The 25,287-nt window shown below is 33.2% G+C and overlaps 5 protein-coding genes across 5 annotated transcripts; 4 read left to right on the top strand and 1 right to left on the bottom strand.

Annotated features, from left to right (window-relative positions):
* Nucleotides 1-2,414: 2,414 nt before the first annotated feature.
* LOC112535491 (adhesive plaque matrix protein) lies at nucleotides 2,415-4,641 on the top strand. The gene is made up of 2 exons (XM_025158065.2): nucleotides 2,415-4,034; nucleotides 4,141-4,641. The coding sequence occupies exons 1-2, from the start codon at nucleotides 2,462-2,464 to the stop codon at nucleotides 4,476-4,478; spliced, it is 1,911 nt and encodes a 636-aa protein (XP_025013833.1). The 5' UTR covers nucleotides 2,415-2,461; the 3' UTR covers nucleotides 4,479-4,641.
* Nucleotides 4,642-5,964: 1,323 nt separating this feature from the next.
* On the top strand, nucleotides 5,965-7,771 carry LOC112535493 (proline-rich protein 3). Its single transcript, XM_025158084.2, has 2 exons — nucleotides 5,965-7,145; nucleotides 7,264-7,771. Exons 1-2 carry the CDS (start codon nucleotides 6,023-6,025, stop codon nucleotides 7,599-7,601), a joined length of 1,461 nt encoding a protein of 486 aa, XP_025013852.1. The 5' UTR covers nucleotides 5,965-6,022; the 3' UTR covers nucleotides 7,602-7,771.
* Nucleotides 7,772-8,877: 1,106 nt separating this feature from the next.
* LOC8259907 (protein SEED AND ROOT HAIR PROTECTIVE PROTEIN) lies at nucleotides 8,878-10,055 on the top strand. Its single transcript, XM_002523076.3, has 2 exons — nucleotides 8,878-9,268; nucleotides 9,652-10,055. The coding sequence occupies exons 1-2, from the start codon at nucleotides 9,070-9,072 to the stop codon at nucleotides 9,987-9,989; spliced, it is 537 nt and encodes a 178-aa protein (XP_002523122.1). The 5' UTR covers nucleotides 8,878-9,069; the 3' UTR covers nucleotides 9,990-10,055.
* A 1,908-nt stretch (nucleotides 10,056-11,963) lies between these two features.
* On the top strand, nucleotides 11,964-14,259 carry LOC8259906 (glutamic acid-rich protein). The gene is made up of 3 exons (XM_002523075.4): nucleotides 11,964-12,508; nucleotides 12,602-12,689; nucleotides 12,828-14,259. Exons 1-3 carry the CDS (start codon nucleotides 12,234-12,236, stop codon nucleotides 14,172-14,174), a joined length of 1,710 nt encoding a protein of 569 aa, XP_002523121.1. The 5' UTR covers nucleotides 11,964-12,233; the 3' UTR covers nucleotides 14,175-14,259.
* A 106-nt stretch (nucleotides 14,260-14,365) lies between these two features.
* Nucleotides 14,366-23,250, bottom strand: LOC8259905 (putative GTP diphosphokinase RSH1, chloroplastic). Its single transcript, XM_002523074.3, has 24 exons — nucleotides 22,847-23,250; nucleotides 22,412-22,593; nucleotides 21,249-21,428; nucleotides 21,072-21,137; nucleotides 20,892-20,984; nucleotides 20,664-20,795; nucleotides 20,453-20,554; nucleotides 20,233-20,310; nucleotides 20,073-20,144; nucleotides 19,487-19,594; nucleotides 19,211-19,308; nucleotides 18,668-18,728; nucleotides 18,495-18,557; nucleotides 18,343-18,399; nucleotides 18,139-18,240; nucleotides 17,706-17,864; nucleotides 17,447-17,578; nucleotides 17,256-17,342; nucleotides 16,451-16,522; nucleotides 15,981-16,067; nucleotides 15,441-15,891; nucleotides 15,073-15,134; nucleotides 14,894-14,962; nucleotides 14,366-14,811 (listed from the first exon to the last, which is right to left on the bottom strand). The coding sequence occupies exons 1-24, from the start codon at nucleotides 22,869-22,871 to the stop codon at nucleotides 14,707-14,709; spliced, it is 2,643 nt and encodes an 880-aa protein (XP_002523120.2). The 5' UTR covers nucleotides 22,872-23,250; the 3' UTR covers nucleotides 14,366-14,706.
* Between the last annotated feature and the right edge of the window lie 2,037 nt (nucleotides 23,251-25,287).

The raw sequence follows: 25,287 nt of genomic DNA, 5'->3' as shown, positions 1-25,287 counted from the left end.
GTTTGAAACCGCTAAGCACATAGCATCCTTAACTGGTGGGCATATAACATTGATATTCCTGGTTTGACTATGCATTGACGTTATCTAAGAACTGCATATAATGGTTGTTCATTTGCCATTTAGTTGAATTACTTACTCGAATTCTTTATTGTCCAATTTGTAATATCTTAATGCGAATGCACAAAATATAGTTGGATATGGGCACTCGTCCTCTATAATTTAACTTCAACCGGTTGTCCATATAATGGATTAAGTCCCATATTATTAAATGCAGAATGCCAATTAAATGAGCATCTTTATCACTCTGTACTGTAGATGATCAAATATCAGATCTGGGTGGAATGCTCTAAAGAACAACAATGTCCAACTCCGGTGTGTAGTTCATCGTTGCAAAATCAAATCATGTCAATGCTTAATTTGTATTCATGTTTCTTATTTAGTAGTGCTGAAGAACAGTTTGTCTTATTCTGTCTCCTTTCCATTTCTAACCTTAATAGTCATTTCAAAGAAACAAAAAGAAAATAATAAATAATCAACAAGGTTAATAAATTGCATTACTAAACAAAATGTGTAGGACAAATTAAAAATTAATCAAAAGAAAAGATTTAATATACACCTCCATCTTAATAGTCATTTCAAAGAAATAAAGAAAAAATAATCAATAATCTATGTAAGACAAATAAAGAATTATCAAAAGGAAAAAATTAAGCATGAGATCATATTATTACCAATTTATTTAAATTGGTCAAATCCATTTCACATAAAAAAAATAAATTACACTTAAATTAAATGTTTAATCCAATAATTATGGATGAACCTAATAAAAGAAATTTATCTATATTTTATTGCATGATTCCTTCAACTTCCTATGAGTTTAAGGAAAACATAAAATGATTTTTTTCTTCTTTTAATATTTCAATGTCTATTAGCTTGTCCGTAGTGGTTAGGGTTTTGGACTATAGACCCAATCGGCAGCAGTGATGACTAGGAGCGAGAAGAGAACAAGAGATATACGAACAAGGAAAGGGTGCGAGCCATTCCAATAATTTTGTGCAAGCACAAAGGAGAGAGAACCGGAGAGGGACGTGCAGGGTTGACAAGTTACCATCCTTTCCACGTTGTTAGACCAAAGGCACATAGCATGTACTGCAATATGGAACATTTTTAAGGGACTTCTACAATTATTTAAAAGTTTTTCTTTTAATGATACCTTCTTGGAAAAATGATATAGTTGAGTTGATTTTTTTCTTAAAAGAAAAACAAAGTTGATTAAAGTTTATATATATATATAGGGATAGGTTTAAAAATATATTATGTAATATGGTTATAAATTGTGACAGAAAACATATCTCGATATTAAAAGATGTCAATTGACAATAATTTAGAAATTTTTATTCCGATCAACTATTATTATCATATTTCATGTATATGTTAATATGAATTTTAAAGCTTAATAAATTAAAATATCATTATTTAACATTAATTTCATCAAATTAAAAACTTTTTAAATTACGATTTAACAGTCAAATAATAAAATTATAAATTTTTAAATTATAAATTCATATTATCAAACATGAAAAGCATGATTGATTGGAACAAAAATTGAGTAATTTCATACAAACTGATTTTTTAATATATTTAATAATATATTTTTTATCATAATTTATAACCACATATTTTTTTTTATCTGAAAAAAATACATATTTAAAATAATAAAACAGTAAAACCATATATATATTAGGAGAAAATGAAGCCAACGTCAGAATTTGAACATAGAGTTCAAATAATCCGAGACGCACATCTCTTTTTCCTTTACCCCTCTAATGCCAAAAAGGTTCTGTCTAAGAAGCTTGTACAAAAGGTTACGAGATTTTCTCCAATGATCAGATCATCAGTCATTTTTCTTAAAAATAAATAAATATAGCCATTATAAGTCATATTGGAATAGTCCAATCAAATTTTCCTAAGCTAAATTGGTTGCAATAAATTTCAATTAAATCTTCAAAAAAGTATTCAATGAAGTGGTGGCTGGCCACTAACGTTTGCCCCGAAAAAAGCATGGCTTGTGCTTGTCCACTTCATTTCCACCAGTTGGTGAGGTTTATTTTAGAATTGAAATTAATATTAACGAAATCTAAAACAATCCAATTTGTAAACAAAAAATTGCATCCTGAGAATTTGTGCAACCAGTGCAAGATCACAAGCTCGAAGGCTTATTTGCTAAAGTTCTGCTCGTCACGTCGCAATGACATGGCAGAGGCATTCTTTCGTTAAATCTCTTCATATTTATTCAAAGGCCAACTGGCCATGTATTTTTTTTTCCTTATAGTTTATTCTTAAAACTTTAGTAACATAATCAGTTAGACTACTTTATACCTATAAAAGGCCTTGGTACTAGTATTCTCCCCACCAACACCTCGTAGTTTCTTTATTCTTTTCCTTTTGAGCTTCGCCATAAGCAATGGCATTCAACGTTTCCTTTTTTTCATCCTTTATCCTTCTTCTGTCATCGCTAGTTATTGCTTCTGCTAGGGATTATGATTATGGTTCTAAGCCAAACAATAGTTATGGCTCGACACCCATATCAGAAAATGTCCCCAAGCTAGACAATAACTATGGCTCCACACCCACATCCGAAAACGTCAAGCCTGATCACGAATATGTCCAAAAATCCAAATCTAATGATGTCCCAAAAGATGAGTACAACCTTGAACCAAAACCAAATACTATCAAGCCTGAATACAAGTATGAGGAACCTAAACCTGATACTGCCAAACCTGAAAATGTTTATATCCCCAAACCAAAATCAGACATCATCAAGCCCGAAAATGAGTGTAGCGCAATACCTAAATCAGACATTGTCAATTCTGATAATAACTATAGCCCGGTTACTAAACCAGATACCACAAAACCTGATACCACATATTCTAAACCAAAATCAGAATATGTCAAACCTAGTGAAGAATATGATTCAAACCATAAATCACATACCTATCCTAGACCAAACTCAAGATATGTTAAACCTGATGAAGAGTACAACCCAAAACCTAAATCAGATGTTGTCAAATCCGACAATTCATACTCTAAACCAAATCCAGAATATGTCAAATCTGATAAAGAGTATAGCCCAAAACCTAAATCAAATATTGTCAAACCCGACAACTCATACCCTAAACCAAATCCAGAATATGTCAAATCCGATAAAGAGTATAACCCAAAACCTAAATTAGATATTATTAAACCCGATAATACCTCTCCTCAACCAGAGCAAGAGTACATCAAATCTAGTAAAGAGTACAACCCAAAATCAAAATCAAACATTGTCAAACCCGATGTCATCTATACTAAACCGAAGCCAACATATGTCAAATCGAATGAAGAATACAATCCAAAACCTACATTAGACACTCCTAAACCCGATGGAACTTATTCTAAACCAGAGTTAGAATATGTCAAACCTGATGAAAAGTACAACCCTAAACCTAAATCAGACACTATCAAACCCGATAACATTTTTCCAAAACCAAAGTCAGAATATACTAAATCCAATGAAGAGTACAATCCAAAATCTAAATCAGACATTGTTAAACACGACACCACTTATTCTAGACCAAAGCTAGAGTATGTCCAATCCAATCCCGATAGCACTTATCCTAAATCAAAGTCAGAATATGTTAAACCTAATGAAAAGTACAACCCAAAACCTGAAGTAGACACTGTCAATCCTGATAACACTTATCTCACACCAAAAACAGAATATATTAAATCTGATGAAGAGTACATCCCAAAACCAGAGCATGACCAATCAAAAACTGACAAACTAAACTATGATGATCTCCCAAAACCCAACCTTAAGAAACCTGACTATTGGTATATCCCAAAACCTAACCTAAACCATCCTAAGCTGACTGTCCCTAAACCAGACACTGTCAAAGAAGATTATGGGTATGGCCCAAAACTAGAAAATCCATTCCAAGTTGGCATTGAAGGGCTTGTCTTATGCAAATCCAGTTCGAGTTATGTTCCTCTTGAAGGTAATGTCTACATTCCATTAATCGTTAACTTAAAATCTCTTATTTTAACAAGAATAGATTGAATCGAGACCATTTTTCTCTGATATATAAATATCTTTGAATATAGGTGCTGTGGCAAGGATAACATGTTCAGTTATGGACGAGAGTGGGCACAAGACAACACCTTTCTCTTGCTTGACTGGCGCAACTGATACGAAGGGTTACTTCTTCAAGGCACTGTCTCTTTTTGGGCATGATGATGATTTGAAGTTGATAGACTGTAAGGTTAAACTTGAAAAATCTCCATTGGATACCTGCGATATTCCTACAGACGTAAACAAGGGGATTACTGGTGCTCACCTTTCTTCTTACCGCATCCTCTCTGACAAGAAGTTGAAGTTATTCTCAGTTGGACCTTTCTTTTACACCTCAGAGCCCAAATCAACTCCTACTACTGGTTACTAGAATTGCTTTTCATGTCGACAAAATGTTTTTGTTTTTGTTTCGAGTTTTCCAGAAACGGAATGGATGTTGAATTCATACTGTTTGTTGTTGATTGTATTCAATTTGGATTTTCCCATTTTCATCAAAGAGTTTTGTAATAAATTCATTAATTTTTCAGAGTTAAGGCTTTTATTGTCATATATTTATTTTCTCTTCATATAGATATAAATTTATGAGAAATAGCTTGAGTTCCAATTAATCATGATAAATCACTCCATAATTAGGAAACAAATTAACGAATTTAATATTTTTGTTAGATGAATTGAAATTTCATTACTATAACATGTAAACATAGAGAGAAGATAAGGAAAGTCAATATAGGATATCTGTCTCAAGAATCTAAGATAAAATATAGCTTTGTTCCATATGTTTTATATATATATATATATATATAAACACAAATTTAATACATTTTCGCCACTGACGATTTGAAGTAGTCACTTCAAAATCATTGATCTAGATGATGCATTAAAATTTCAAACATTATTGTCAAACAGTTTATTGGGCTAATCAGTTTTATGCAATCAAATGTGTACATGAATTAAAGATCAATTAATAATTCTTAGCTATCCCTTATAGAAAATTCTTATTTGTTCTCAATATATATACTAAACTGATATACCCCTTGTATGTTACCGAACAATAAAGGATTTAAAAAGTGCAAGAAATATTTCTTCATTAAATATAATGTTTAACCCAATTTTATTCTAATGAAATTAGCTCCCTTTGTAATCCAAAATTATAAATAAATAAAAGAAACACTTGAATTCTTTAGATGCATGAGAAATGGTCTCCATCTTGAAAAAAAACACTATAGGTCTTGCAAGTAGAGGAGAGAAGAAAATTAACCGTGAAAAGCATATATAATATGTAGAATGCCAATTAAGTTGAAGTTGTTCAGGATTTCTAAATTTAATTAATTACATTATTATTATTATTATTTTCTTAATTTTTCCATTTAGATATTTTTAGATATAAGTTCTCGATTTTGGATAGTGCCATAATGCTATATTCCAGTTGAATTTTCCCCAACCAAATTGGCAATGAATTCCAATGAAATATTCAATTAAGTGGTCACTGGCCACTAAGGTTTGCCCCCAAGAAAAAGCATGGCTGGTGTACTTCATTTCCACGTCCCTAGTTGGTGAGGCTTATTTAAAATTGAAATTAATATATAACGAATCTAAAACATTCCATTTTTTTTAGAATGCAAATGTGCAAGACCACTAAGATATACATATTCAGACTTATGCACCAGAGAGAAAGAACACAGGCCCGGAGGCTTATTTGCTAAAGTTCTGCTCGTCACGTCGCAATGACATGACAGAGGCATTCTTTGGATAGAGCTCTTCATACCCAGTTAGATGCCAACTGGCCATGTATTCTTGTTTACTTTAGTCACATAATAAATTACACCAGCTTATACCTATAAAAGGCCATGGTAGTAGCAGACTCCCATATCAACAGCTCATAGTTTCTTCATTCCTTCCCTTTTGAGCTTTACTATGGCCTTCTTTCCATCCTATATCCTCCTTTTGTCGTTTCTAGTTATTGTTTCTGCTGGGGATTACGATTATGCCTCTAACCCAAACAATAGCTACGGCTCAACACCCATGTCGGCAAATGTCCCCAAGCTAGATAATAAGTATGCCTCTGGCTCTACACCCACATCCGAAAATGTCAAACCTGACTATGAGTATGCCCCAAAATCCAAACCTCACAATGTCCCGAAAGATGAGTACAACCTTGAACCAGAATCCAACGTTGTCAAGCCTGAAGGTGAGTATGAGAAACCTAAGCCTGATAAAACTATGTATATCCCCAAACCAAAATCAGACAACATCAAGCCTGAAAATGAGTATGGTGCAATATCTAAACCAGACATTGTCAAGCCTCATAATAACTATAGCCCGAAGCCTGAACCCGAAACCACCTATCCTAAGCTAAAATTAGAATATGTCAAACCCGATAAAGAGCATAGTACTCCAAAATCTAAATCGGACACTGTTAGTCTCGACAACACCTATCCTCAACCAAAGAAAGAATATAGCAAATCTAGTGAAGAGTACAATTCAAAGTCTAAATCAGACATTGTTAAACCCGATGACACCTATACTAAACCAAAGCCAACATATTCAAAACCTACATCATACATTACAAAACCCGATAGCACTTATTCTGAATCAAAGCCAGAGTATGTCAACTCTAATGAAGAGTACAAACCAAAAACTAAATCAGACAATGTCAAACCCGAAAGTACCTATCCTAAATCAAAACCAGAATATGTCAAACCTAGTGAAGAATATAGCTCAAAACCTGAATCAGAGACCTTGAATCATGATAACACCTACTTCACACCTGAATCAGATATTAAATCCGATGAAGAGTATATCCCCAAACCAAAGACTGACAAAGTGAATTACGGTTATATTCCAAAACCTGACCATAAGAAACCTCACTCTGAGTATCTCCCAAAACATAACCTAAACCATCCTGAGTTGACTGTCCCTAAACCAGACACTGTTGAAGAAGGTCATGGGTATGGTCCGGAATTAGAAAATCCACTCCGAGTTGGCATTGAAGGGCTTGTCTTATGCAAATCGGGTTCTAGCTATATTCCTGTTGAAGGTAATCTCTACATCCACCAATCTTTCACTTAAAGGCTAAAGTTCTTATTTTGACATGAGTATACCAAATCAGAAAACCATTTTCTCTTAACTATATAAATATATTCTCTTGAATGTAGGTGCTGTGGCAAGGATAACGTGTTCAGTTTTGGACAAGAGTGGGTATAAGACAACACCTTTCTCTTGCTTGACTGGTGCAACTGATGCGAAGGGTTACTTCTTCAAGGCACTTTCTCTTTTAGGGCTTGATGATGATTTGAAGTTGATAGATTGCAAGGTTAATCTCGAAAGATCTCCATTAGAAACCTGCAGTATTCCTACAGACGTAAACAAGGGGATTACTGGTGCTCACCTTTCTTCTTACCGCATCCTCTCTGACAAGAAGTTGAAGTTATTCTCAGTTGGACCTTTCTTTTACACCTCAGAGCCCAAATCAACTCCTACTACTGGTTACTAGAATTGCTTTTAATGTCGACAAAATGTTTTTGTTTTTGTTTCGAGTTTTCCAGAAACGGAATGGATGTTCCTGTTTGTTGCTGATTGTATTCTTACTGGATTTTGCCATTTTCATCAAAGAGTTTGTAATAAATTCATTAATTTCCAAAGTTAAGGCTTTTATTTCATTTATTTATATTTTCTGGGCATACAGGTATAAGTTTATGAAAAATGAATTGAGTTTCAATTACTCCTGAGCGAACTTCTACAAAATTCAATCCATATTTATGATTTAAATTAACGAATTTAATATTTTCCTTCGATGAATTGAGCTTTCGTTGCTAACATGTAAATATTGAGAAAAAGAAAAATGGAAAGTCACTGAATGTGTATGTATGACATGGTAACTTCCATATATTCTATGGTTTGGTATAAGCACAGTAAAAGAACTATGATAAGCACAGTAAAAGAAGAATTATTCAATTCATTTGGGAAGTGTATAAGTAGTGCAACTAATTCTTGATGATTAGCATTCTTAATTCTCTATATCCATCTCAAGAATCAAGATGAGAAACAGCATTGTTCCATATGTTGTATATATAGTACCGCAAATTCAATGCATCTCCGCCACTGATAGTCCCACAAAAATCATTGCTGCAGAAGATGCAGTTGCAAATTCAAACATAGAAAAGAATGCATACTGGACCTTAGTAAATATTGTTGTCAATCACTTCAATCCAATCAAACGTATAGATATGTAAATGTTTTCTTAATAGAGAAACAAGTGAAGCCAGCCATCCCTTGTACCAGCCAACAAACAAAGGGGGTTTAAAAAGTGCAAGGAGATACTTTTTTTCATCAATAAGGAATTTTTATATAATCCAATTTTAATCAAGGGGCGATTTTGAATCTCTTTTCCTGTTTGTACCAAAATTAGCCTATAACGAATGTTAAGAATCTTAATTTGAAGGATCAACTATCAAAGGTGAAAGATTATGGAAAGGTCATATTGCCGGGGGACGAATAAAAAAAAAAAGAAAATAAATAAATATATAAGAGTCAACCATTCAAGATATTAATTAGAAATGCACAGAGGGTTTTTGTTGGTTTTGAGGGAACTCACCTGGACTCACAAATTTTTTTAATGACTTCCAAATTTAATCAAATATATTCTGACTGTGGAATCTTCAAATGTCATTTGAATAAAGAAACAAGAGCATTATTTTACATAAACCATGTTATGGATCGTGCAGCATGATAGGTATAGCAACACTACTCTTACATGCATGCAGGATAATTGAAGATTGGAGATTTTTCTTTTTCCAATCGTGCAGACCAATCACATTTTTTACTTATCGTGTATTTTATTTGGCAATGTATGATGGATAGTAACATTCTTATAAAAGGGTATGTAAGGCAACTCCTATGACATATCCTTCAGACAGTTTTCTCCACTCCTGTCTCTTGAATAGCAAAAACATTGTACTACAATGGCTTTCACTCGTTTCTACTTGGCAATCTATATGGCTCTGTCATCAGCAGTTATTGCTTCTGCTAGTGTTAGTGGGTATGGTCCAAATCCGAACGTTGACAAACCAAGACTGGAAAAGGAGAAGCTACTCTCCTCGTTAGTTGGTATTCAAGGCCTTATTTACTGCAAATCGGGCCCCAAACTCATTCCTCTAGAAGGTAATTGCTGCTCCATCGGCTGGGATGATGAGAGTGGATGGGTCTTTTGCCACTGATCATAATATTTTTCTTTCAGGGACACAATCTGTTTTCTTCCCCTATTTTTCCTAACCTGACATTCCTTCTTAACCATTAATTATACTGTAAACAAAAAAAAAAAAAGCACACACACACAAACCTGAAACCGCTTTGATTTTGGCAAACCAAATATCAACGTAATTTTTGACACTTTGCTAAAGAAATAGCTATGGATGTTAAATCAAAATCAAAACATATAATTGCTCAAATTCATTGCTAAAACATAAATCCAATTCTTTTTTGTAACTTCATTTTGAAGTAAGCATTTAACGATGCATCTATCCAATGCACATATATGAGTGCAGGAGCTATAGCAAGGATCACATGCCTTACAACTGATGAATATGGACATGAAGCAGCACCATGGTCAATCTTGAGTGGAGCGACAGATGCAAAGGGCTACTTCTTAGCAACATTATCACCTTCTGAGGTTGAAGATAAAATGAAGATTAAAGAGTGCAAGGCTTTCCTAGAAACATCTCCATCTTTGGAGACTTGCAATGTTCCAACCGACATCAACAAGGGGATAACGGGCGCTCCTCTCGCTTCTTACAACTTCTTGACTCACAAGAATATGAAACTGTTCACAGTGGGACCTTTCTTCTACACCACCAACCCTAAACCTGTCTCTAATGGTTACTGATTCATTTTTTTCTCATGGCTGATTTAATGCGTTGATTTATCTTTTTCTTTTTGTTCTTGGATTGAATTTATGGTGGCTACTTTGCCTTTTCTTCTTGTTTTCAAATTTATAACAGTAAAAGAAGTGGAGAAAACGCATGTAATTTGGTTCTCTCAAATTGTTTATCGTTCTTGATTTGAACCACGTCATTCACAGATACAAATTACAATATAATATGTTTACTTTCACATGTACAAACAGATTAGGAGTCTATTAAAATTATAGGCATTCATTGATTGTCTGCAAATAATCAAACTTGGCCAACTGAAACTGCCTCTCTAATTGGACTAATTTGGTCATAATCAAACTTGGCAACGGAAATTGTCTGTCATAATTTTAAACACACCGTGGAAATGAACGAAACCTGATAATTTCATTTATTTGAGTTCATCAAAGCAGGATGGATATTTATATTTTGATACATTTAAATAGAGACATAATATAATAATATGGACTAATAATATTAATTGTACTTTAATAATTTCTTTTATTTATTTTTATATTTTTCGATTAGGAACCTGTATACAAATGCCATTAAACAATGCCCACAAAGATACTTAACTTTGATTCATTAAGACTCTAAAGATCTATATCTTTTTTATTTTTTTAAAAGAAAAATGATATGTTTTCTTTAAATATTTTTTAAGTCTTTACATAAAGATTTTTATTTAGAACTTACATAAATATTTTAAATTCAAAGTTCATATCAAAAAAGAAAAAAGAACCTGACTTGCAGAACAAAAAGGAATTAGCACTAGTAATATTTGGAGTGAGACTAATTATTTTGAAACTCTTTAAGGATGCATTTAAATTAAAAGAATAAATAAAATCTAAATTTAACTAATCGTTCAATATTCAAATTTTAGGACAGTTATTTTCATATCAAAATAAGAAAAGGAAAATATGCACAAATAATGAAAATGAGAAAATAAGTAAATGACATGTACATTTTTACATTAAATATAATAAATAGGATAGCGGCAATATGGCGAATTAAAATATAATATATATAAGGAGATAAGGTCAAATTTGGAAAACTATTGATTCTTTATAGTAATATAAATTTTTTAGAGATCCAATAAACTAAAATTGAAAAGTTTAATATCTTATTGGTATATAATTTTATTTATTTATTCATACTAATAGCGTTTTTACTGTGAAATTAAAAAATGAGAAAAGTAAAAATATATAAAATTATTAAAAAAAATCAAAAGTAAAAAATATGGGAACTCAAAAACGAATTTCAATTAATAATATAGTAATTCTGTAGTAAAGTGATGAGGATTACAATTATTAATAATATAGCACTTTGGGGTAAAATGATCAAATTCTGAAATTTATTAATTTATACTGAATCGCTGAAATAGTGTAGGCTGATACTTGGCGTAGGGTTGCTTTCATAGACCATAATAAATTAAATTATGACAAGCAAAGAATCATATCTGATATTATTTGGGACATAAATGATGGTTATATTGATTTGGGCCTACTCCAAAGCCTTAATATGTATTTCCAAAATCATGAGGTTGTGTATCATTCTTTGCAGCTCACGAGAGAATGATTAATTTCAACCGAAATAACAATGTTGTCATATGCAACGACCGCTCATTTATAAACTTCACAAAACATCAACGAAATTAATGTGATGCACATGTTTCACACGCATTTTCTATATGCTAGAAATGCATGTTCTTCTTTTTTCTTTAAAAAAATAAATTATAATCTATAATAATTTATGAAACAAAATTAATAATGTATATTTAAAATGGTTAGAATTATAATTTTATTATATTAGTCCTAAGTGAGACTTAACCTGACAGTAAAGATATATGTTTATCATTTACAATTAAAAAGAATGAAATAAACATTAATCATCAAGAACCATTCACTAACAAATAACTTTGGTTGTTGTGAGTTTGAAGATGGTTTTCCAATTTTAATTAGTAATTAGGTAGAATCCACAGCAAGTGTGATTTAACAGAACCTCCAAAAAGAAGGGGTACGAGGGAAGTAAAAGATGCCAATTAGCAAAAAAGTTTCCAAAAGTTGAACGTCCGAAATTGATACTTCACTTCACTCTTTCCAAAGTCAATAACCCACTCCCTCTTTTATCTCCCTTTCTTTCTCCACAATATCATCATCGAATCCTTCACTCTTCTCTTTTATGATTACCAAACCCAAAAGCAAAGAACAACTGAAATAGAAATGGAAAAGCATCAGACAAAGCAGGGGAAAAGGAGGGCACAAATAGGCCTAGTTGGCGGTGGTGGTCGCGGTGGTGCTGGTGCTGGTAATAATATCGGAGGTATTATTCTATGGGTTGGAGCCTTGGCTGTTGCAACTTCGGCAGCTGCTTTTGCTGCCCACAGAGGTAGAAGGAGAAGAAAAGATGGTAATGATAAGAAAGAAAAAGAAGAAGCAAGTCAAGGGCTGAGTTTCGTCCTCCAAAACTCATCTCCTAGTTTTTACTGTAATCCATGGTTAGTACTGAAAGTAGCTAAAAAAATCATTAAACTTGATTCTATATGTTGCTTTTATTTATGAATAATTATTAAGAGGATTGTTGTGTTCAGCTGCGCAAGCTATGGATCAATGACAGAGTTGGTTGCTACACAGACTGATTTTTGTGCGCTGGATTCTACTAATAACAGTTTGATCTCGGTAATTTATCCTTTCCATATCATAATCTTACACTGTTTCATAATACTCGAAATCTTCATGCCAATTATTTTGAATCGAGCTAGAAAGGAACGTAGATTGTTTAATTCTACTAATAACTTGACTACAAATTTGGTTCAGGAAGAAGAAAATCCTGATAATCAGAAGATCCTTCTCATTGATGATTATAAAGAGGATGACGTTGAATCGAGCGACAATCGTAGCGGGATCGAAGAATTTTCTTTTCCAGTGATTGACCATCACTCCTCGCCTGAGCTGGAAAACAGGATCAAGAATGATTTAGCAGAAGATTTTCCCTTAATGGAACTAATTGAAGTGGTAAAAGAGGAGGGAACAATGGATGCTGCAAGGATAATAAATACAGAGAGAACTTCATTGATGCAGTCAGTTTCAGTTGTTGAAGAAGAAAATGACGATAACGATGATGGTAATGGTGATGCTGGTGAAGGTGAGGACGAGGAAGTAGTCAAAGAGGTGTTGCCCTTGCTTGAAATCGTCCGAGTTGAAGAAGAGGAAGAACCAGTATATGCTTTAAAGATATGTGCAGATAAAACTTCATCAATGCATTCAGTGGAAGAAGAAGAAGAAGAAGGTGATAAAGAGAGAGTAGAAGAATTTCCATTGATGGAAAGAACCGAAGTCTGGAAAGAGGAAGAAGCAATAGATGGCGATGCAAAGAAAAGTGTAGAAATCACTTCATTAATGCATTCAGTTGGAGGTGATAAAGAGGCTGTAGAAGAGTCGCCCTTGTTAGAAAGAATCCAAGTCAGTAAAGTGGAAGAAGCAACCAATGATGCTTCAAAGATAAGTACAGATATAATTTCACCAATTTTTTCAGCTGAAGAAGAAGAAGAAGAAGATGATGAAGAGATTGTAGAAGAACCACTAATGAAGGAACGAATAGAGGCCTTGAAAGTGAAAGAAGCATTTGATGCTGCTATAAAAATAAGTGCAGATTCAAATTCATTGCTGCATTCAGCTGGAGAAGCAGAAGAGGAAGAAGAAGATAACGACGATGATGATGAGGAAGAGGGGGACAATCAAGAATATATAATGGAAAAGGGCAAAGAAAATTCAGAAGAAACAGGGAGCACTTCTGCTGGATCCAGTGCTGAGGAAATATGGCCAGAAGAATCAATAGAGGCATTATCATTAGAGCTCAAGAACACCCTGCAATTCTCTGCTCCAAAGATCGTGGAGGAAGAAGAAGAGCAAATCACCAAAACTGAAGAGTGCTTCAACGACAGCAAATCTAAGAACCTCAGCGACTGCAGAGATGAGTACCAGACTACACAAACTCCAATGTTTTTGAAGAAAGAAGAAACCCTGGAGCATACAGTAAATGATCAACCAACGATCTTAATCAAATGGAGAATTTGGATTAGGTACGTCTTAGTGCTGGCACTGATGATGGTGCTACTACTTGTATTCACCCATCCCAATGCTTTTTATAACCCGTCTTCTTAATTTTTCCTTGTTTCCACGAAATATGGAAAAAACTGGAACAATCGCTTGAGAAATATAATAAATCATTAAAGTACAGTTGAGTTTCTTTCTGCATCTCAAAGCAACAAGCAGCACCATAAGAACTAAGAACCCACATACAGATTTTATTTCTTTTTGTTGACAATTGAGAAGACAAAGGAAACATGATAGCATAAGAGAAAAAAGGAAATCTATATGGCAAGAATTCTTACAACCTTTCTGTATATAAAGTGTTTCACCATCCTCTCTTTGCTAGTATCTTTACATGTGTATATACTCCTATCTACCACTCTTTTCTCTATATACAATGCCCTGATTTTCCAGAGACAGACTAGGGTTCAATTTTCTGCTGCTGGTTTATTTTGCTATGGTTGTCCAACAAATAGATGATAACTATTCAGCTAATTATCCAAAATATAAGAACACCAGAATCTCAGTTTTCTGGGGGCAAAACTTCTTACCCAAGCTTGCAACAGCTGGGTGAAATATTTGGGGCATAAGCTCAACTCGTAAATTAGCATTCAAGACACTGGGGGTTTTCCATTGAGCTTGGCCAGCTGCAACCCGTAGACCATCCCAGAACACCCAAAATCAGATCCACGCTTGAGCAGGCCTTCACCTAAAAGAGATTGAAGCAGGCAATATCAGGACCAAACACAGGCACAGAGAGAGAGAGAGAGAGGTATTGCTGGGTACACTACCAAATTATCAAGGCTCCCTTCAATATGAAACAACATCACGGCCATTCCCCTTCCTCTATCAATCTCAGCCTGATCATGGAAAATAAAGATGTCATGCAGGGTCAGGTAATTAAGCAAACACTAACCAGATAAATAGAAGCTACAGTTCCATCAGACATCAGATATTCATAATCACTCACCACACAGGAACATATTGTGATGCCTACAGTTGCCAATGCTGTTGTAACCTCAGCCATCATGCCTGAAATTGTTTTTGTATGATTTTATGGTTAAACATAAGATTCATGACAACTGATAAATGATGAGAAGGATCTATATAAGAGTACACGGTCATCATTAAAATGGTATCAAACTAAAAGAAGCATCATTTCTCATAGCAATACCGGCCACTCACACTTCATTTGTGTTTAAAGAAAAATGAAAACAAGTCATCAGAAATATGATTCAGAGGGAGTATGAAGTAGCCTCTAATCAATGTTATTATTATTACTATTAGAGAAATAGATGGAACCTAGTTTTTCTTATTTTGACTGAAGCAAAAAATTACCTCTTCGATCTATGCATACCACTGAAAACCATTGGATTGAATGCCCTTCAACACTGTGCCAAGATGCAACCTTGCTGGCATGCCAACCTTCTAAACCAGGCAAGACTTCCTTAAACATCGGAACATTAGATTGTATCATCTTGGCAACACCATTTCCCTGTGATAACAATTTCCCCTGGGCGTCCAAACTCACATGCTGCATGTGCTTATTATGTTTCCCATTGACCTTGGGGACCCAAACGCTGCCATTTTTTGAAGGCAAGAGATCCTTGGAGTATTTCCCCTGAGATGACTTTTCTGCAACATTCACAAAGATTTTCTCCCACAAAGGCCTGTTTGATGCCGTATTATCCAAGAACTCTTCTACCTCACTATCCTCTTCAGAATTAAAGTCATTTACTGCATCTGCTGTTATTTCAGCAGCTGATAGTGCAGCTTGCTCCCTTAAGAACTGAGCAGATTATGAAGTTCTAACTTTAGTCCTGAGAGAATTTATGAATAAATAACAAAGTATTTCTCAGTGTATATAATTTAACCTACTTTCATAATTTTGTGTCTGGCACTACGTGTTTTTGCATGTTGTAGCCATTGCTTATGCCTCTGAAAAGCTGACTTGCTAGAGAGTGCCTGAGGAAAAAATGAAGTTCCAAGATATCATATAGCAGAGCAAGGCATTAATGGTACACATGTTAACATTCAGATGTAAGAGTAGCTAGGCAAACTTCCAACTGCAGATAAAAAAAAAATTATGAAAAAAAAGATAAACATATAAATATAGGTGGCCAACCGTCATAACTTAATATGGATCAGTCTCGAACAAATGAAAAGGAATCATCTAGTGCAAAATGACATAATTAAAATTCAATATCTACAAATATTCACTCATCAGAAATTCAGTATATTTCTATTTCCTATCATGCATAGGAAGTGGACCTCCAGAAAATCCGCATAGGAAGGGAAGAACACTACATGTGCTCCTCCAATATAAATCACAGGGATGAAATACTAACATTGTAGGTGATTATCTCCACAACTTCTGCATTAGCAAGAACATGCATTGGAGAAACTAGATTGCCGTTGACCTGGAAAAGAAAAACAAGAGTGACATATTTCTCATTTAGGTCGTGTTTCTTCCTTCTTAAAAAAACTCATATATTTTTTTTTTGCTTTTTGTTTGTTTATAAAATGTATATCGTACATTCACCTATAAAATTCTGAAACTCATCTAAAATTGAAATACATAAGCCATTCTTTTTTCTTCCAAGCTTAAAAGGAAAATCTTTAAATGTTTAATTTATTTGTTTATAGAATGTATAATGTATGTTCACCCATAAAATTCTGTAACTCCTCTAAAATTGAAAAATATAAGCCATTCTTTCTCTTCCAAGCTTTAAAAGGAAATCTTTAAACCTACATTGCACCAAGTAGACAAGCTTTCCCATTTTTAACTCAAATTTGGAAATCTTATTTCACATGGCAAATATCTTGATTTGGTTTATAGAAAAGCAAAAACCAACCATAAAAAGAATTAAATTTAGCCCCTCAGAACAGAACTTGTTTTGGTTTCAGAAACTATTTTCTGTTATCTAATCAAAAGAGGTTTTTTACTTTAAAAAAGAGTAGCAGAATTAAAAGTGAAAAGAAGAAAGAAGAAAAAGAGGTTATGCTAGCTAACCACCGCTGCTGTGAAAACAAATTTCCCTCTGTGATTGATGAAATTTATTTTAGCAAGTAAATATGGCCTTAAATTTTAATCGCCTTTTCAATTTCCAATCTGTAAAATAAACATGAAAAACACCAAAATGAAAAGGACACCTTTGCAGCCACCATCTTGTTGCCAATATCAGTGTGTATCATGTAAGCATAGTCGATTGCTGTTGCCCCTTTTGGCAGATTTTTTATCTGTAGGCAATATCAAAATAAATATTAATAATCCTGCAATACAGAATTTCCTATTATGTGATTCAAGCCTTCCTACCAATAAGTGATGCAATCCATTCTCTTACCTCTCCCCTTGGTGTGAATACAAAGACACGGCTACCTAATAGATCTCTAGTGATGGTATCTACAAATTCTCTAGAGCTCATATTGCCAACAAACTCCTCTTGCCATTCTCTAATTGCGTTGAGCCAGCCAATCTGGAGGAAGGAAAGGACTTCATCCATGAAATTAGTATCAAAGTCAGGGGCTAAAAGGTCTTTCCTAGAAGTTTAAAAAGTACATCTAATAACTATTGTGACTTGTCAAGGAGAAAAATCGACATACCCTGAGTGCAATATTTGCATTGTTAAGACAGACAGTCTTCCCTCTTGAACTTCTACCATTAGGTACTGCACGTCCAACTAAACCTGTAACGAATACTTTCCCACTATAATGAGCAGCAATGCCTCTCTCAGCTATCAGATCCATCTCTTCAGTTCGAACCTGTCAAAAGCAGATAGCTGTTTTTAGGTGACTATGCTGTGAAGCAAGTACGCAAAGATGAACCAAAATCAGAAACAATATAGATGTTCCTTGGAATTTATTTTGCACAGAGACGGGCAAAAGAGTAGAAATTGACAATTTCAGAGCACTAGGATACAGAAGATGAAGAAGAAAGAAAGAAAGAAATAAAGAATAACTAAAACTGAAGGAAGTCCCTATTCCCTTAATGGAAGGGAAAAGATAAAACTTGGTAAAGATGAACATAGAATAGTACCTGAACCTCCAGCCGAAACATGCTCTCATACAGAAATGGAATTACAGTAGTATGGAGACTTTGATAACCATTGGGCTTTGGGGTTGCAATATAGTCCTTCATCTGTTACAATAATTAAACTGATACTTTAAGTTACTTGTAGTATAACTAATAGTTCAAATATACCATATTGTACCTCAAAAAGAAAACTAAAAGAGTACGTACAGCTCTAGGAATAGGTGTCCAGATCCCATGGACTAAACCAAGAACATGGTAGCATATCTGCATAATTTGCAACCATGAGAACAGAACATTTGACATACCAAAGTATAATCCAGCATAAAACAGAATTTTCCAGAAAATGGACGTTGACTTACTTGCTGTGGAGTACAGAAAGGCCCAACTCCGACACATGGCTTTGGCTTTACAATAATACGTAGCTGGTCATTACAAAAAGAAGTAATGTGTTACGCGCACAATATATAAGTTGAAAAAGAGATTCTGGCTCAGATGTTTCCCATGATGGTTTAGGGAACATATCAAAACAAACCTGTGCAATTTGGTTCACCTCACAAATTGAGCTTTTGGATTTAAGCACCGCTTTGTAAATACTGCAAGCAATGGAAAGTTCCCAATTAAAAGTGTCAAGGGGAAAAAAGCAATTTGAAGCAACTTTAGCAGACCAAGGGCCAGAAACATGCAGGTGAAGGAATCTACTCAGAGAAATTAAATAAATACTCAACATAGAACACAAATCTCATAAAATTGGAGGTCATCTTCCTAAACCTTTGAGATCCAACAAAGTTCTTTCTGAGTAACGGGCTCTGAACCCACACAAGACATGAGAATAAGGAGTTAATTTGTAATTGCAATAGTAACTCTATATTTACTGTGGCAAACAGCTATATATTACTCCCAAATGGTTTTATAAGAAAACTACAAATTTTGCTGAAAAAACTGATAAATTACTGAATCACTTGCTGAAGGAAAAAGAGCCCTGGGGACAGAAACATTACAAGCATCACGGATTTAAAAAAAATTAGCATGTATCCAGAATATATAAATTAACAAAATAAAATGTTCATAGCTTCACCTGTAAGGCTCCTTGCATGCAGAGCGAACTTCAGTCTTCACAGTCATAAGGTCTAGGAACTGATCCTCCTCAATCTTCTTCTCTAAAATTTTGTTTGCCTATACAAAGGAAGAAATTTTGGATAAGAAATGGCCACACTGCTGCAAGACTACCTCAAGAACCACCAAACTTGACTTTCACCTAGCATTAAGTCTAAAACTTTCCTATCAGGATAGTAAAGATAATTCTGAGCTCCTTAAAATAAATGCATGGCAAAAATTATTTCAAGAAACTTACCTCCAGAAGCTCTTTCTCATGTTCTTTGTAGAGATCTGCAACCCTCCTCTTGATCTTAGCATAATCTTCAGGTTTTGTGTACATGAATGATAGATTTTCTAGCTCAGACTGCAATGATTATTAAACACGAGATCAGGAAACTGACAGCAAAAAAATTTTAACAGGATTATAACATGAACAAAAGAAATCCCAAGTTGACCTCAGGAGTAAAATAGGTGTAGTGAAATTAATCTATTCAAACTGGTATAGTATCACAAGCTCAAACAAGCAAAATTCACATTACAATAGACAAAGATATGATATAATCAAATAGTATGTCTCTAGTAGTGACTTGGCTAGAAGAATACAACAGCCCAAGCAAATCAAAGTCAAGCCTGGTTTCTCAATGTAAAATGAAATAGTGTCAGGAACCTCAAAACTAAAACTGGATGCATAATGCTCTAACTCGACATTTTAAACTTTGATTATTCAACATAATGATTATTATTTTAGAAGATGAGTTCACAAATTTAAGCAGCAAATAGTTTCTCCAACTGCATCCCATTGTATAGAATTTAATGTGTGGAAAGGCCACATAAAGATCTACCTTGATTTGATACATTCCTAGTAATTTCGCAAGTGGAGCAAAGACCTGAAGTGTTTCCATAGCAATGCTGGACTGCACAAAAAGTAATAACATTAAAATCTTAACAAAATTGCCAAAGAACAACTTGAGGTTTCTTTTCTCCTTTTCCTTTTTACCATACCTGCTTATGTGGAGGCATATAAGAAAGAGTACGCATGTTATGTAACCTGTCAGCTAATTTGACAATAATAACACGAACCTGAAACACCAAAATTTAGTCATAACATAACTTTGTTAATAGATAACCAAGGCACAAAAAGAATAATAATAATAATAATAATAATAATAATTATTATTATTATTATTATTATTATTATAATAAATAAATAAGAATAGCTCACCTCTTCTGTCATGGCAAGAAACATCTGTCGCAGGTCATCAGCTTTAACATCTTGTGCCGAATCACTTTCATTCTTACACTTTAATTTTCCTAATTTAGATACCTAGAAAAGGAAAGAAACTGATATCAATATGTGCTCACGGTTAATTATTCTGCTAAGATAGCATTTAGGCCAAAAAAGAACATAATTTGTACCCATATAAGTATAGCACCTTAGTCTCTCCTTCTACGATGTGGCGCACAGTGGGACCAAATTCCTCCTCTATTCTTTCAAAAGTAACAACATTTGTATCTTCAACAGTATCATGCAGTAATCCAGCAGCAATTGATTCCCAATCCAATTCCTAAAGGAAAGGGCAAATAACAGTCTTTTAGGTTGCCGAGTGCTACTTAAAGTAGATTTCAAGTTTGAGCATACTTTTAAATACTGAGAAACTCACAAGTTCTCCTAGAATGCGTGCAACTTCAACTGGGTGCACAATGAACGGCTCTCCACTGCGTCTTTTCTGACCATCGTGAGCCTCAAAAGCCAGCTGTAGCATTAAATTATTACATTCATAAGTACTTCGAGGAAAATTTGCAAATATGGTCAATAAATATTCTTCTAAGCAGAAGGCTACCTCAAGAGCACTATGGACCAATTCCAATTCTTTTGGTGAAAGGTATGAAACAGCAGGCTTAAGATCCTAAGTAAATCAAACAATTGACAATATAAGCCAAAATATGCTCAAAGCAATCCCTGTTTCATGAGATAATTATCATAAAAGAGATATGCATGGTATAATTGTGCAAATTACCTCCCATAATCTTTTGGGGGAAACCTCATTCCAGGTGCCCATGGAAATGGGTGAAGAACAATACAATTGCCATCTTTGACCAGCAACATTAAGCAATCTAGTTCTAAAGAGTTTCTCAACAAATGCAGATCCAAAAGCCTCAATTGAGTTAGAACTTGCTATTTCAAAGGTTCCGCATTTCTGAAAAGAGCATCATAACATTGGTAAGGCGATTAAAAAGGCCCAGGATAAAATTTATAAAAAGTTCGAGAATGAGACATTAGAAATGTAAGATGAATAGGATAGGATAGGATAGGATAACTAAAGCTAAGGCAGAATTGCATCAGTATGGTTGCTTTTTTGTCGTATGGTACAAAATAAGTTTAAAATATGCACATACAACCTGTTTGAGAGAATTTTGGCACTCTAATATCTCAAATTAAGTGGCGCAATTTATTTCTTTTAAGGATTACAGCAATTGGGATACAGAAGCATTCTGATCTATTTTTTACAACACTTGCTAGGACAAGAGTATAAGGATCAAAGAGAAAAAGAAAATCATGGTCCATATTTACCAACAAAACCTGTTTGCGGACAAAATAAGATACAACAGATTACTCACTTCTTGAGACTATTGAGCAAAATTTATATGCCTTCCAAAATTGGATGCTATAAGAAAGAGAAGGTTGATTTCACCTGTTGTGACTGTTTTGGTTTTCGACATAATAATGAGCTGAGTCAAATTATCCTTGTATAGTTTGATGATTTTACTCAATTTCCTTTTCTAACATTTTCATGTGACGACTAGATAAATAATATAATCACTTCCAAGATTTCCTAAATCTCAAAATAAGAAACCAAAAGAACCCTTTGTTCTCAATCTAAGACATCCTTCCTATCCTTTTCTTTAACTCCCAAAACGAAACTATGAAGAAGTCTATCAAAATACTTACAAATAAGTATACTTAGGGTGATGAAAGTAAAGAACAAAAAGTTAATTCACCTTAGAGATTAACAGATGTAAATGTTTAACCTTCATTAACTTTCCATTACACTCTAAAACCAACTTCACAATAAAATTAAATAGTTAATCTACATCTCCCGATTCGACCGTTCAACCTTCTAATTGAGCATTTACAATTAACTTAGGATAAATGACATTTTAAGCAAACTAAGAAACTTACAGATTTGAAATGATTCCTTCTACAATTTCGTGCAGAAGACAGCGAGGAACACTGATGAGGATGCGCAGTACTCGCAAGAAACCCTGTCAAAACTCTAGGAGCTTTCCACGCACAAGAGAGCACATTACAGTCATATCTATCTCCTTTTGGTAATTTACATATATTCACGCATTCCAGCGATACTACAAAGTAAACAACCACACAATTACAAGGAATAACTAAATAAATGCATCAAATTCATTATAAGTTTAAAAAAAAATTGTCAAACTCAACTAGGATATGAAACTGAATTCAACTAAATATTCAATACGTTACGAAAAAAATACAATAACAACATTATCTCCTTATCCAACCAAGAGGACTAAACACAATTAAACAGCAGAATCGCAAGACATTAAAAAAACAAATTATCAGAAATGATAAAAACGGACTTACCTGACAAAGAAGAAGCAGAAGCCATTTCTACAGCGAAGCATCGGTGCGAGACAATCTCATTGAATTTATACTTTAAGCATTTAATTATGCAAATTGAAAAGACGCACAGAACCTGCAATCAATCAAACACTAAAAGGAAACAACCAAGCGGACAGAGGGACTAAGAATCTCTCTATAAAGACTGGACTGCCTTTTTTGTTAAGCTGATAAAGCGTTGCGCTCTTTTTGGTGAAAACTTTAGGGGTTTTTTCTTTTCCTGTTTCTTTTTTCTACAAAAAGGCGAAGATATGGATTTGAAGCATGGAGCTGAAGAGATAATCTAGAGAGAGAAAGAGAGATATGGAGTCGTTTAGCCAAGGCCACAAAATATTAATGCCGTTCGATAACAGATATTTTCCCTTTTCAGGTTTTTCTTTATAATTTAAAACCTTTAATTCTTCATAATTTCTTTTGAAATTTTTGCAAGTAAATTTTAGGTGGAGGCTTTTTTTCTCTTAATTTTTATTTATTTTTCTCTTGTCTTTTCATGGACTGAATATTAAAAGGACATGAATTCAGCGGAAATTTACGCTATCAACGTCTACCAATTGGTAGCCCTGACAATTCTCCTGTCAGGTCTCTTAGTTCGCAACCAAGCAGCGGCCTGGTGGCAAAAAAGCTCTATAATATTATTAGAAAATACTTGAAATTATGGAATATTAGTTTTATCTTTTTATAATCTAACAGGTTAAGATACTAACATCTATTTACTTTTATAAATAAATAAATATATCTCTTTATTCCTACTGAATTAATTTTTTAAATTATGTTTATAGTTTTTGTCTTTTTTCAAATGAAGCATTGTAATAGATGACATTATCGGACATTAATAGACATGTGGAACTCTTTTTCGGTTTAATTGTTGTTTATATTTCAATTATTTAGTGTCCGACTCTTATTAATTTAATTGAATTTATTTATTTTTTATTCTTTAGTTCTTTTATAATATAGATTTTCTTGTAATTATAGTAAATAGAACTCAAAAATAAATAACTAATCGGTGCTAATTTTACAAATTAAAATTTAATTTAGTTAATACTAATATTGAAATTTAATTTAAAGTGATACTAATGTTTTATGTTAGTTGTACAGCTAATAATTAAAGAAATATATTATAATTTAATTCCACCCAGAATTGGCAATATTATTTTGTTATAGAAAGAAAATTGGCAAAATTGTTTAAGCTTAAAAATATTAAGACATCTAATAAAAAGAAATTAAAATATAATATAGAATTGGCACTTGCCAATGACCAATTTGGAATGGAAAACGACGAGGTTTTAAGTTAAGTTCGATTTGAAACCAATGGATGAAGCAATCGATGAAGCAGATTTGTTTTAAAGCAAGAATAGCATCGATCAGTACTTTGACTTTGCCGGTGACCAAGTAGCCACTGACTTCTGCTCATTAACGTAAAGTGTTTTTCTTTTTCTCTTTTAATAAATGTAGCAGTCAAAATGGGTGCGTGGAAGTTTGGTGCCCTCGCTCTCTTTCTGTTTCTCGTTTTCTTTTTTCCTCTTTTTTTTTTTTTTTTTTTTTTCTTTTTGAGGTCTATGAATCATTCTAAGTGATCATTATCAAAACAGATATATACATATCCTAAAACAGATTTTAATTTTTTTTATTAAAAATACAGTAGGTATTTTATAATTAATATACTTAATTGATAAAAATTATCAAATATTAATTCATGAATTTATAATATAAAGAGTCCAGTGTAGTGAAATTTATTTTGCTCTTTTTTATGTCTCTTAATAATTAACAGTATATCATCATAATTTTTAACTATTTCATAATAAAATTATTAGTCATCCAACCTGAAAAATAAGTTATTTTTCTAAGTATTTGGCTTGTTATAAAATATAATATGTTGTTTATTCTTAGCATACTCGTCAAAACTATGCTATAAATCTCATTAGTATATTTTTTAATTATTTGACCCTCTATATATAAAGAGTCAGATTTTACTCTCTACTATATATTAGAATTAATTGATATTTATTTTTATATTGATAAATATTTAAAGAAATAAAAATATTAATACTTATATAAATAAAAATAAAAAATATAAAGAGTTTATTGGATTTAAATAAAAAAAATTATTTTTATATTTAAATATGTCTTAAGATGTTATTTATTATAAAAAAAATATATCTTTTAAAATAAAAACCATTAGAGACGCTTTTATAAAAAAAAAATTATTGAAATATAATAAATATCAAAATTCATAATACTATCACGAAATTTAATAATTAAGTTATAACTTTAAGCGAAGAGCGAAAACAAAACTCTTAAGTCTTATTATTTTATTATCGAACAACGATCATTCATTATGGCCGGCCCGACCAAAGACTTCAAACCCGGCCCGGGCAAGCTAGATTATGGAACCGATCTGACCGAAG

The sequence above is a fragment of the Ricinus communis genome, chromosome 1 (assembly GCF_019578655.1).
Source record: "Ricinus communis isolate WT05 ecotype wild-type chromosome 1, ASM1957865v1, whole genome shotgun sequence".
In the NCBI taxonomy this organism is placed as follows: domain Eukaryota; kingdom Viridiplantae; phylum Streptophyta; class Magnoliopsida; order Malpighiales; family Euphorbiaceae; genus Ricinus; species Ricinus communis.
This window is presented reverse-complemented; position numbering and strand designations above follow the sequence as displayed.